Source organism: Ambystoma mexicanum, chromosome 11, assembly GCF_040938575.1.
Source record: "Ambystoma mexicanum isolate Mex_15411 chromosome 11, UKY_AmexF1_1, whole genome shotgun sequence".
Taxonomy (NCBI): Eukaryota; Metazoa; Chordata; class Amphibia; order Caudata; family Ambystomatidae; genus Ambystoma; species Ambystoma mexicanum.
The window spans coordinates 1,365,392,064-1,365,404,559 of record NC_090934.1 but is presented as its reverse complement, the minus strand read 5'-3'; the positions used below and the strand labels follow the sequence as shown (position 1 = coordinate 1,365,404,559).

At 49.6% G+C, this 12,496-nt stretch overlaps 1 protein-coding gene across 7 annotated transcripts in view; it reads left to right on the top strand.

Moving 5' to 3' along the window:
- Window positions 1–12,496, top strand: part of TJP1 (tight junction protein 1) — a 2,827,266-nt gene that overhangs the window by 494,490 nt on the left and 2,320,280 nt on the right. Inside the window, exon 1 of one of the 7 annotated variants that reach the window (XM_069624934.1) lies at window positions 4,588–4,913. The exons of the other annotated variants lie outside the window; for them this stretch is intronic. Coding sequence (XP_069481035.1) covers window positions 4,819–4,913 — 95 coding nt within the window. The 5' untranslated portion in view covers window positions 4,588–4,818. Of the gene's footprint in view, window positions 1–4,587; window positions 4,914–12,496 lie in introns of those variants that run through there. 7 annotated transcript variants of the gene reach the window in all.

Below are 12,496 nucleotides of genomic sequence, written 5' to 3'. Positions count from 1 at the left end.
GGTGTATTTATGGGCCCTTGAGGTGATTTACTTTTCTGACCCCCTTCCTCTTGCTGTATTACAATCTCAGGCCTTCCATTTGTAACTAGTACATTTAGATTCTTCAGGTCCTCCTTTGCCTCATTGATGGCAGTGTACACCTCTCTTGAGGCGCATCCAGTCTCTGCCACCCGAGGTTGTGTTATATCTGGAAATTGTACAAATTCAATGTCATTGCTATTAATGAGATATAGGCTTGGCACTTTTTTTTAGGATTGACAAGATCACCCCTCGATTTAAGGACTTTATCTGGTTTTTATTTGCAATTGATTGCATCCAGATAATTGGCATAGCAAATGGTGATGATTTTGCTTGACCTTCCATTTGTTGTTTTGGTGCCTCTGCCGAGGTCGTTGAAATTGGGTTTGGGATTGAGAATTCCTCCATTTCTTTTGATTTTCCAACTCCATTCCCAATCTCCATGATTCTCTTGTGCTTTCCCTCCCCGTCCTTATATTATCGCCGACAACCAGGTTCTTGTGTTCTACTTCTGTCTTTTTCAAGAATATCGGGGCGATCTTTAGAGCGATCTTGACACCTCCAATAGTCTCTGCATTTTGAGCTTTTTTTTACTATTCCTGCTTTTTCCTTCATTTTCAAAAATATTGGTGCAGTTGGTGGATTCTTCTTTATCTTTATTGGTTCTGCGGGTGCTATAGAACCATCCTTCTCAAGGTCTGTTTGGCAGCATGTTGGTGTCCTTGATTGTTTTTTATCTCTTTCCTGGCTGCTCATCTGGCCTTTGCGATTGTTCTTTTTGCCACTAAGATTTTTTTGTTTCTTGGGTGGGTCTATTTCCCTGCAGGAACCTTCCTCAGGATCTACTTGGATTACATCCTCGTCAACTTCTGTTGATGATAATGAGATATTTGTTATTTTTTTCAGAAAGTTATTTGTTTCTGCATTATTGTATTTTTTCTTCCTTTGGTTTTTGACTTTCTTTCCCTTTTTTGTATTAAGTTCTCTTTCAGTCTTCTTTGTCTCCTTGATTCTCTTTTCCTTTCTTTTTTTCTTCCCAGTTGTACAGGGTTGTCATTATCTTCAGCCGCCCCTATTGAAGGAATCTCACTCTGATTTATTGTCTTTGCCATTGGATCCAGAATCTCAGTTTCTTCTTCTAAGAGACCATCTCCAACATTGGCCAATCTTCTAAACTCTTCAAGTGTAGACTCTGACAAAGCAGTATCATCTGTGAGTTATGATCCTTCAACTCTATTATTTGCTCTGTATCTACCATTCTTTGGTTCAAGGTTTGGAGTTGCAGCACAGTGTCCTGTTTTACCCTGAGGTCTATCTCCTCATACTTTTCCGTGCTGCAAGACATCGCTGTATCGATGATAAGTCCATACCTTGTTTAGTACATTCTAGTCTCAACTCTTGTAAACCTTGGAGAACATTTGTGTTTAGTATATTATTACAGCCCACTAGTGCCCCATCCAGGTTTGCCATCTCCTTTGTCATTTCTAGGAGGGTGCCTGTTTGTGACTGCACCTCTTCTTTTAACAGTTTGAATACTGAGACCAAGGAGCTCAAGACATAATTCAATGCAGAGAGTGTATTTTCATTTACTTGATTGAATCGAGCTGGAGTTTCCTCAGGATAGGGATTGTTTATTTCTGGGCATGGTTGCTGACCTTCCGAACTTTCTTCATTATCAAATAGGGTCAACTCTTGATTCTTATCGGAACTGCACACTGTTTGTTCTTCCATCATCAGTTCACTTATATTTAGTCCTAACATTGCGGGTGGTATAATGTCTATTTCGCCCCTTTCTTCTCTCAATCTTACGCTGGAGTGCAATGTGTTGTCTATCAACCACATCATCTCCTCATCACTTGCACATTTTGTTTTCTTTTTACCAAAGTGTTCTTCTATTGTCTTCTGCATTTTCTTCGTTGCTACCGTATATCCTAAACCTCTTTTCCAACATTCCCTTCCATTATGTTCTTCTCCTCTTGTCTCTCTGTTTTTTGTTGGTGTGAGGGTTGCTGCTTCTCTATGTACTTGTGCTGTGATGTTTAGGCCGACTCCTGGTGTCCACTGCCCACATACTGTATTTGAACTCATCCAAGCACTACACACAGATACTTCTATGCGCGTTAGACTTTCATTGGGTGGCGTCCTGTCTGCGCCCATTTTAACAGCATGTGGTCTCAAACAAGCTTGCCTATTGGCATCTTATGTGTTCAATTATTACATACATGATCTTAAGTATGTATTTGCTAAGGTCCAATCAGACTCTCCCAAAGTGGCCAACCAACCCATGAAATCCTTGTTATATGCAGACGACATTGTCTTAATTTCAAAAACACAAGTGGGTCTGCAAAAACGTCTAACAGCTTGTCAAGGTTACATCCAATTGAATGAATTAAGTGTGAACTATGAGAAAACACAGGTGGTTTTCCTCGCTCCGACAAAAGCTGGATTGAATCGTTTTCCGGGGTTTGTCAATAAAATGCAATTACAAATTGTGGCCAAATATACTTATTTGGGTACATGTTTTGAAGGCACGATTAATTCAAAAACTCTGATTACCTGTGTAGAAAGGAAAATAAATACAGCAGTATGTCAATCACAAATTATAATGCATAGATATGGAATAGATATGGAAAATGTTCTGTTAAGCCAGCCTGTTCATACAGGAATCAGAAGGCAGTGACGGCAATATTGTGCGGCCTGGAAACCTTTCCCATCATATCTGGTCTTCAATTTGATAAGTGGGAGGCGTCATTCTGGAGGCAGATCCTACACCTGCCGACCTGCGTTCCGCATTCATGGATCAGATACGAATTAGGGCTGGTTTGCTTGCACGCTCTATGCAACTGGAGATGCTGTTCTTTATTCAGGAAATGCTTGATTTCCACCAAGGTCAATGTCAATATAGTACCTGTTGGACTACCATCATGAGTAGTGAACATTTGTCTCTGCAATTGGCAACTATTAATTCCCTAAATAGCCTTCAGTTAAAGTCAGATACACCAGGGTCGGTGCAGTTGGGGTGCACCAATTAACCAGATATCGATCTAGCTAGGATTATGGCCAGCCAAGACTGGACGAATGACAAATTACTGCGCATGTTGTGGCTTTTGGAAAGACTGATGTACATTTTTTGCAATGATAATTTACTCTCTAGAATGAATCATGTAATGTTTGGCGATTTGTCTTACTCAGTTGAGTTGACTATGGCCCATGCTGTAATATGGAGTATATACCCCTTAATTTATGTTACAACTTTAAAGGTTTGATTTGTACCGTGATTAATGCAATGAATTGTTGTTTACATACAAGCAGTTTGGACATGCTTAACACTAATGAACTTCTTAAGTCTGCTTCTGTGTGTGTGCTACAACTGTCAAGGTTCATTTTATTATGTTTAAATGTAATTGTTTTAGGTGCTTAAGAACACGCGGATTGGATTCTTTTAATGTTATTGAACCCTCATGTTATGGTCACACCATTGCAAGACTGATTTTATGTAGATTTTTTTTTGTCTTTTCGTTGTGTTGTTAGAATATTGAAAGGTTGATTAAATTAAACTAAAACAATTTAAAAAAAGAAGAAAAAAAAGAAGGGCTGGCCTCACGGGGTCTCTGGACCCTGGGGCGCCCTGGGGACTGTGGACGGGGTTGAAATGTGCAGGGCTGGGCTCGCAGGGTCCCTCTGGACCCTATGGTGCCGCTGTGCCCTGGGGACTGTGGAGCAGGGTGAAATGTGCAGGGCTGGGCTGTGGGCTCGCGGGGTCCCTCCGAACCCTGGGGTGCCGCTGTGCCCTGGGGCTGTGGACCAGGGTGAAATGTGCAGGGCTGGGCTCGCGGGGTCTCCCTGTCCTGGGGTGCCCTGGGGACCAGGTTGAAATGTGCAGGGCTGAGCTTGCGGGGTCTCTGCGCCCTCGGGTGCCCTGGGAACCCAGTTGAAATGTGCAGGGCTGGGCTCGCGGGGTCTCTGGACCCTGGGGCGCCCTGGGGACTGTGGACCCGGCTGAAATGTGCAGGACTGGGCTCGCAGGGTCCCTCTGGACCCTAGGGTGCCGCTGTACCCTGGGGACTGTGGAGCAGGGTGAAATGGGCAGGGCTGGGCTGTGGGCTCGCGGGGTCCCTCTGAACCCTGGGGTGCCGCTGTGCCCTGGGGACTGTGGACCAGGGTGAAATGTTCAGGGCGGGGCCCCGCGGGTTCTCCAATTCTTGGGGCACCCTGCGTGCTTTGTCACCATGAGACAAGTTTGCGTCGCTTACTGTGTGGTTGGAAGGTGGGTGACTGGGGGCACAGGTTGCCTGGGTGTCCCCCCCGCCTCCCCCACTCTGAACTCCCGAGCCCCAGTTTGAAACAGCACGTAATCTAAGAAAGAGGTGCCAGCTCCACATGGTGGGCAGCTCCCAGTGTGATGGCACGGTGTGCCCGAGTATAACATCGCCACCCCCTCAGCTAGAAGGCTGCTGCAATGCCAGGGAGATCCTGGGCACAGCGCCCCCTCCCTCTTGGCTGGGGAGGGGGCGGGGGCTTCCCTAAGCAGCCAATTCGGTTCGGAGTAGATGTTTGGATCGACAACCTTGTTATAGTTAAACCAGCAGTGCCGGGATTAACGGGGCGCTATTCTAAGCGCTAATAAGCTTACAGCGGGGGCGCGCGCAGGTTGGATGGCGCGGGCTCCGGGCCTCCTCTAGCTCGGCGGGCAGAAGACATGGCGAGCCGCTGACGGAGGCAGCGGGCACGGCCGATGCAGCCAGCCAGGCAGGCGGCCGCCCCTCAACGCTCTGCGGGGGCCTGCGGCCGGGCGGCGGCATGAAGTACCAGAAATACCTGACCGTCTTGCAGATGGCCATCGGGGTGACCCCCTCCAACCGGAGCAACATTCTGCCCTACAAGAGGAAACTGTGGTGAGTGTGGGTGCGGGGGAGGCGGCGCGAGGCGCGCACGGCCTCGGCGCCTGGGTGAGGTGCCGCCGTGTTGCCATGGCACGGCTGCGTGCCTTCTGTGCGGGGCGCTGCTGCTGCTGCATGCCTGTGGTGGACAGATGCTGGCCCGAGGTCGTGGCGCGGTATGTGCGCCTGATGGGCAGGCGGCGGCTGCGCTGCCGTGCATGGTGTGTACAGGTGCGGCTGGGGTGCCAGGGCCCGGCGTGTGTGCCTGACATGCAGGATGCTGCTCCGTTACATGCGTGATTATAGATCATGCGTTCATGTGCCGGCGCATTGGCATGACACGGGCGTGTGTGTGTGTGATGTAGGGTGTTTCTCCCGGCGATGCTGCGTTCTCATGACCGCCGCCGCTGCATGCGTGAGGGGCTGTCGTGCTATCACAACACTGCTACTTGCCGGAGATATAGGATGTGTTGTGTCCCCGTGTTCGTGCATGTGGTGCGGGGGTGTTGCTGAGTTTTCCCGGCACTGCCTGCATGTCTGACATGCAAATATGCAACTGTGTTACTGCCACGCTGTGCTCCAACATATGAGATGTATTGTACGGCTGCATTTTCGTGGCACGATCTGCATTGCACAGGTGCAGAGTGCCGTGCCTTTGCCTCCATGCTGCAGATGTGCAGTTTGAGTAAAGTTGTGGTGTCGTGGCAGTGTGTCTGTTCATGCAATGCTTGGGTGCTGCTGTGCTATCAGTATCCCTTTACCTTCATTCCGTCTTTGTGTAGGTGCTGCGCAGTTATCGCGACCCTGCATGCATGCATGCATGCATGCATTCATGCATCAGGTGCATGGGTGCTGCTCTGTTATTAGCATGCCATTCTGTAGTGCCACCGAAGTGAGGGCGAGTCCCTAGTATTATCACAGAACCTCCTGCATGCCTTAGGGTTGGGGATGCTGCTGCATGCATTAGACATGGCGCTCTGCATGTACGAGTTGCAGATATGCTGCTGCATTAACGCGGTACTCCATGCATGAGTACCACTCTGTGGGATGATAAGGCCTTCTGTTATTTGAGCACTCTGCGACCTATGGGTGTGCAGCTCTATATAAGAAACACATTATTATTATATCATATGGAGCTGCCCTGTTAATGTGCTGCCTTCATGCACCAGGTGTGTGGATGCCGCCGCTGCCGCATTAGCATGGCATTTGTGCATGTCTATGATACCCCACATGCCTTGCATTACTGTTCACCACATAGCATGCCTTAGATGTATAGAGTCAACATTGTTTGCATGGCATCCTACTGCCCACATGCACTGGCTGCGTTCTTCTGTTGCATGGGCAAGGCATGGTGTGCAAGGCTTTGATGCGTAAGTGCCGTTGTATTGACATCCAATTTCCAGTTGTATCTAGGCGGGCCTGTAGGGCAATAAGGCAATGCCCGAACCAAAAACGCAAAATGCTAACGTGTGCAAGTTTTTGTTGGTCGAAGTGGGCCACTTTTTTGGCCAACGTGGGCCAGTTTGATGAGTTACTTCACTATGTGGCTAGTAGTTTTGACCATTGATACTGAAAACATATTCTTTAAAATGCACAATCTCCATCACATTTTATCAAAAAAACCTCCCCCTGGTTACTACTCAAAGAGTCTGTCACCAAAGGAAGGAATTGCCATTTGCAATTGTGGGTCACTTTTTCATTGTTGCCAGAGACAATGTTATGCCCCAGTCTGACCCTGGATGTATGGACGTATTGACATTTCACTGATCTCTGGAATTATACGTGTGCCACTGTTTGCTTCACATGCACATTTCCTGCTGCTCATGGGCAGAGGCGTTGGTGGGCGGTGGGGCATAAGGGGCTATAGCCCCAGGTTTTTTGGTTGTAGCCCCGGATAGAATCTCAGGGGCTACAAACAAAAGGCTAGTTAGCCCCGAGTCCCGACAGTCCCGACATTAGCGTAGCCCCGGATCATTTCCAGACCTAGCAACACCCCTGCTCATGGGTAGGCGGGCTGGTGCTAAAAGGACAGGCTGCATGGAATGCATGACTCAAACCATGCAGATGTATGTTCTGCATGTGTGGGTGGCAGTGTACTGCTGACTTGGCGTTGTGTGGGTGCCCACATACTCCACGACTGTAGAACAGTAACAGTGTGGGTACAGTTCATTGACACGTTCAGGACCTGGGCGCATGGATGATGGGTCTGATAGCGTATGATAGCAGAAATGTCTTGCAGGGGCGGGGGTCAGGTTGGCATATTTTGCCTGGTTATGGAATTCTGCGTGGGATACAATGCTAAGGTTTGGTCATGCATGGTGTGGTACAGGCCATCTGCCCGGACACCTCATAAATACAGATATCCCGCTGCTGAGTGACAGATGGGGTCTGGTGGGTCTTCTGAATAGATATAAAATGGGTAACATTGGTAGATGTGTGACAGCTCAGGGGCAACGTGGTTGTCATCTCTTGGAAGCAAGACAACACAGCGCAACACAGGTTCGAATCACTCGTTGGTATTAAGCAATTATAATTATAATGGTTGGGGCGGTGGGGGTACTCCTGACCTACAATTTTCAGCTGCATTAATGAAGAAACTGACCAGTGCAGGCACACCGCTGCTCGGCCCTGGGTCCTGTAGCGCATCAAAACAGATACACACATTTCCTAATGGCAACCCATCGTGACACTGAGAGGTTGAGCGTTGATTGGGGCTAATTAATTAATTATTGATCTTTTACACTGCACCGAATCACTGAGATAGTGATCTCAAAGCGCCAATCCTTGTCTGAGATTTTAGGGTATATTGTGTCCCGGCCCAGGGATCGCCAGACCTTAGAATGCTGGAGTAAAATGGATTAGAGGTGGACCACTTATAGAGAGGAATATAGGAAGAATGGGCAGGAGCTCGAGCCCAGGGAGAGATGAAAAGTAGACACGTGCCACGCCAGCATGTGGCATATACCACTGCCACCGCATGAGAGAACTCTGCGGCCAGACACAGCGGCGCCTCCCTGGCATGGGGCAGCTGTAGTAGTAGCACGTGCGACTGCCCGGTGCATGGCCTGGCTTCGTGCAGTGGCTCGCTGTTGGTGCGTAGTGGAAGACTGGGCGGCTATGGCTGGGGCCATGGCCTGCTGCCGCCATGTGCTGCCTTCTCAGGCAGCAGGCAGGCGCCGGCTGGTGTGGACCGGCGCGGGAACGTGTCCTGTGCGTGGCCTGCTTGTTGACGGAGCCGCTGGAGTGGAAACTAGTTCAGCTGCAGGACAAAGGCGCACGTGGCAGCCGCGTCCCCGCCGCGCGGTCTGCTACTAAATGTTCGCGGTATAAACAATAACTAGAACTGATCAATGACACCGCGGGGGCCATGGGACGGGCCCTGCCAGCTTCATTTTATAATGTACACTATTCACCTAGAGTGGTTTCCGTTCATGGCTACTCCATTTTTACGAAGCTTATATAAGCTTTTTTTTTTTTGCATTTTCCTGTTGAACAATAAATACACCAAGACTGAACGCACGGGGCCTCGGATTGTTGGGGGGTGGGGGAGCTCTAGTTAAACAATATTTACATTTGTGGCCATTAGCAGGTGTTTGAGGGTGCGGGGGCACTGGGCTGTGGTGAAATGTTGACATGCTGGTCATTCAACAGGGTCGATTACCCCGTCACCGGGGCATGCCCCCCTTGCAGGGGGCATCCTATGTATGGGAGGGTCCTCTGGGGGCGTGCGGCCTCTTTTGAGGCACACTTTGTAAATTGCATAGCGTTTCTTTAAACGCAGGAAGGGCTAATTTTGTTGCAGACACAGCACGTGGGCAAAGAATAATGGGTTAAACGTCGCCCAGTGCAGGCTGCAGCGTGTGGGAGAAATGCTGCACCCAGAAGTCAGCGAGGCTCCGGCGTCCGGCCCCTCTGACAGCGCTGCTAGCCACGATCGGCCAGTGGCGTTCAGCACCCTGGACAGCTACTGCACGCCTCCCAAGCACGCCTCCCTCTGTGCTCTCCTACCCACTGGCGCACAGCTGGGCCCACGTTCCCGTGCTCAACACGTGCCCACTCCCTTCCAATGACATCCCAGGTGCCACCCCTTCACACTATGTTTCCCTGTAATAAAATGCACACCTTGTGATAAATGGACCCAGACTGTGCTTCACACCTTCTTTTTTCACCACTGACCCTTTCCTCAAGTCTAGTGTTCCCCCGGCATCGGGTGCATTTTCTAAAAAAGAGATGACATCCTGATGTCACACAGGTATTTGCACAAGCATCATTTGCAAAATCGCACTTGTCCGTGTGCGACGTTTCTGTAAAGCAGGAAAGCCCCAGAGACAGGACCCACAATATGCACATGAATTAAAAAGTAAAACAGCCTGGTCTGAGGCTCAGCGGACTAATGCATCCACTACAGGGGCCTGTGCTTGACCTCATGGCCACAGGTTCGATTCCCGGTTGGTCCCATCAGCCCATCGTTCTTTTGCAGTTGATAAAAAGAGAACCATTGGGTTGGGAAACAATGAATATCTGTCATCTGTCAATACTGGCAAGATCACCTGCTATGTAATATGAAAGAGTTTGTCAATATTAAGTAGACACTTTCTGATGCCAAAATTACAAACTTCCCACACACAATTCATTTTTGAAAGGCAACTGGGTACACAAAGGACAATACACAAGCGATAGGCTTTTTTACCAGGACTTAAGTTCTGAAAAGGGGGAGATTACACTGCTTGTGTGGGTGTGGACCCTAACCCCTAGGTCCTCACACCCTCCGCTCCTCACCCGACTGGATGGGTCTCATTACGACTGAGGCGGAACGGGTTAACGGGCTCCGCTAAAGGAGGCGGACCCGTTAAACCCGTTCCGCCTCATTACAAGCTCCCCTCGCGGGACCCGGTAAGTAACGCCTGGTCAAACCAGGCGTTCTTACCGGGTCCCGCGAGGGGAAGAGGGAGCAAACAACGGGCCGCTCGTAATCGGCCCGTTGTTTGCACGCTCTCCCATTGCCATTGAGCCCTATGGGGGCTCAGATGGGAATGGGGAAGGCCCCTGGAGGGAGGAATTACCATGCCCTCCGAGCTCGGAATGGCCTAGTAATTCCCCATTCTGGGAACCTGGACCCAATTTCGGCGGCAGCCATGCCACCAATAGCGGCATGGCTCCCGCCGAAGTCGTAATGAGGCCCGATGATCTGCTCCCCACTGCTACCTCCCCTGCTGCTTGTACATCTTGCTGACAAATAGTCAACCCTAACCTGTTGTTAAGTCCCTGCTCCCTTGTTTCTCTGGTATCAGGTAATATTATCCCCACCAAAAATATCCCCGTATATATGGTCGTCGGGAACGGCCATAGGTGATATTTTTAGTGGGGATAATATTAGGGTTTTTTGGGAGCGGGTGTTGCGGGGGTGCCCCCCGCTCCTTTTAAATTAATACAGGGGTTGCGGGGGTGTCCCCCGCAGGTTCCATGCCTTAATATCACAGCAAAAATATGGTGATATTTTTGTATGGCAATATTTTTGAGGGGAAATTAACACATGAAGCGTTTCTCTGCCTCCTCGCCAGTGTTCCGTTGCTTCCTGAAGAATAAATAACCTAATAATAATAGTATTAATAAAATAATATGTCCTATGCCAACGTTTCCTTTTCACTTCACCCGCATGAAATTACATGTATGAATATCACATCACACCGTCAAAACGAAATGAACACCTGCTCTTTAAAATGACTCACTGCACACTTTATAATTTATTTTTCCGATCACTTCGTGAATGCCATCTTTCCTTAGGTCACCCTTCTGATTGCACTGAGGGCTGTTGATTTAGTTGTCACAAAATGGCGGCTTACTGGCACGAGCTTACGTTTGTTTTTGAGTTAGACGTGCAGTGTGGTCAGCATCAGGGAATACTATGTGCCAGCTGTGCTTAGGTTGGAAAGAGCGCAGAGGTGCAGAGGAGCACAACAGACACGTATTCTTCTTTCCTGGCTTATCCTCCCGAGACCTGTGCAAAAAGCCCAGGAGGACATCTTTGGCTCCTTGGGTGACTCGGTAGTGCAGAGGACCACTCAGCTCCTACTCCCATCTTAAAAGGCATGCCTCTCACACGGCTCAGTACAGTTTGGGGTGCTCTATGACACCTAGGTGCATACAGACTGTGTGACTAGGTAGCATGGACAATGGGTGCTATACACAGCTTGCAAGAGGATACGCAGAGGATAGAAGGCAACACAGAGAAGAAAATGTGACTTACAAAGCACCCCACAATAACCTTCCTAACACTGACAGGTGGTCCAGGCGGACCATGAACCCCCACCCCCTGGGCGGTGCATGGTGGTGAGGCCCTATCCCCTCCCCACCATGCCCTTCTCTGTGTGTATACCAGGAGGCACACCCTTCGTTACCCAAATTGCCCCCTGACCTCGCCCCCCCAGCACCCCTCAGTAGCTACTCCCCAATTCTGACGGGGGCGTTCTGCGCCCTCCCCTTCCCACTATTTCAGCTCTAGAGTCCCCCGGAAAGGGATCTCAACGTCCACATGGTCCTCCCCCACCTGCCACGGGGTGCAGACCCATCAGTCCGTGCCACCCCCTGACTCGCACAAATGTTCTCATCACTGCCAAAACGTTCTGTAGTAAAAGTTCAGTGCCTCCTTGAGATAGGTTAACACCGTCCTGATGGCAGGACCTCGGGCCCCTTCATGGGCCATTCTCTATGATCCATAGCTGCCCGTTGCACCGGGAAAGCCTGGCCATCTCCTTGTTCATCTTTCATGCTGCAATATTCAGTGGGTGCGAGGGCGCCTCTTGCCCCCAGTTCAACCTTGGACTATTTTGCAACCATGTGAGTAATGCCCCCGGGCAGAAACATTCAAGCCACCCAAAAAGAGACAATAGCTCTACAATCAGCACCCTTCTCACAACTGCACCAGATCATTGCCCCCAAGATTCAAGATCACCAGGTCTGGGTCGCACACCCCCCTTTTTTGTCCTTTTTCCTCCAACACCGCGCACTTGCAAGCCCCCTGAACCAATCCAGTATATTTCAAAGGCCGCTGCTTCCGCCAACAGTCCTGGGCGTTCTCACACTCTCTGCTCCATTCTCTGTACGAACGAGTGCCTCATGACTCATACTACCAGCCTCGCCATCTGTCTTACGCAAGTATAGAAAAAAAGTATGTTAGCCATGTTATGAGCAGAGCAGCCAGAGGAGTCCCTCGTCTCCTCAGCTTGAACAATATCACAGCTTTGCAACCCATCCTTCCCCTCCCCTTTTTATGCCGCACCTAGGCTCGTCAACATGTTAAGTGTGGTCTGATGTACTCTTTGTATGCCCTGGACTTCAATTGTCCAATTTCTTTGATCTCCTTCTCTCTGCACCCATATCTAGCATCAGTGGGAACTGCCCCAATTCCGACGGAATGAGGGGCGAATCCCAGCCCCCAGTGTTGGACCCCTTCCAGTGATCTCTCAAAGATCTTCCTGAATTGGAACCTAGAAAGGCAGTAGCCATCACTGAGTTGAAACAGAGGTCCCTCTTTCTCGGCCCTGTAGGCCACAAATGATCTTCCAGTCCCACCGGGTAGATCTCGCCACTGTCATGCT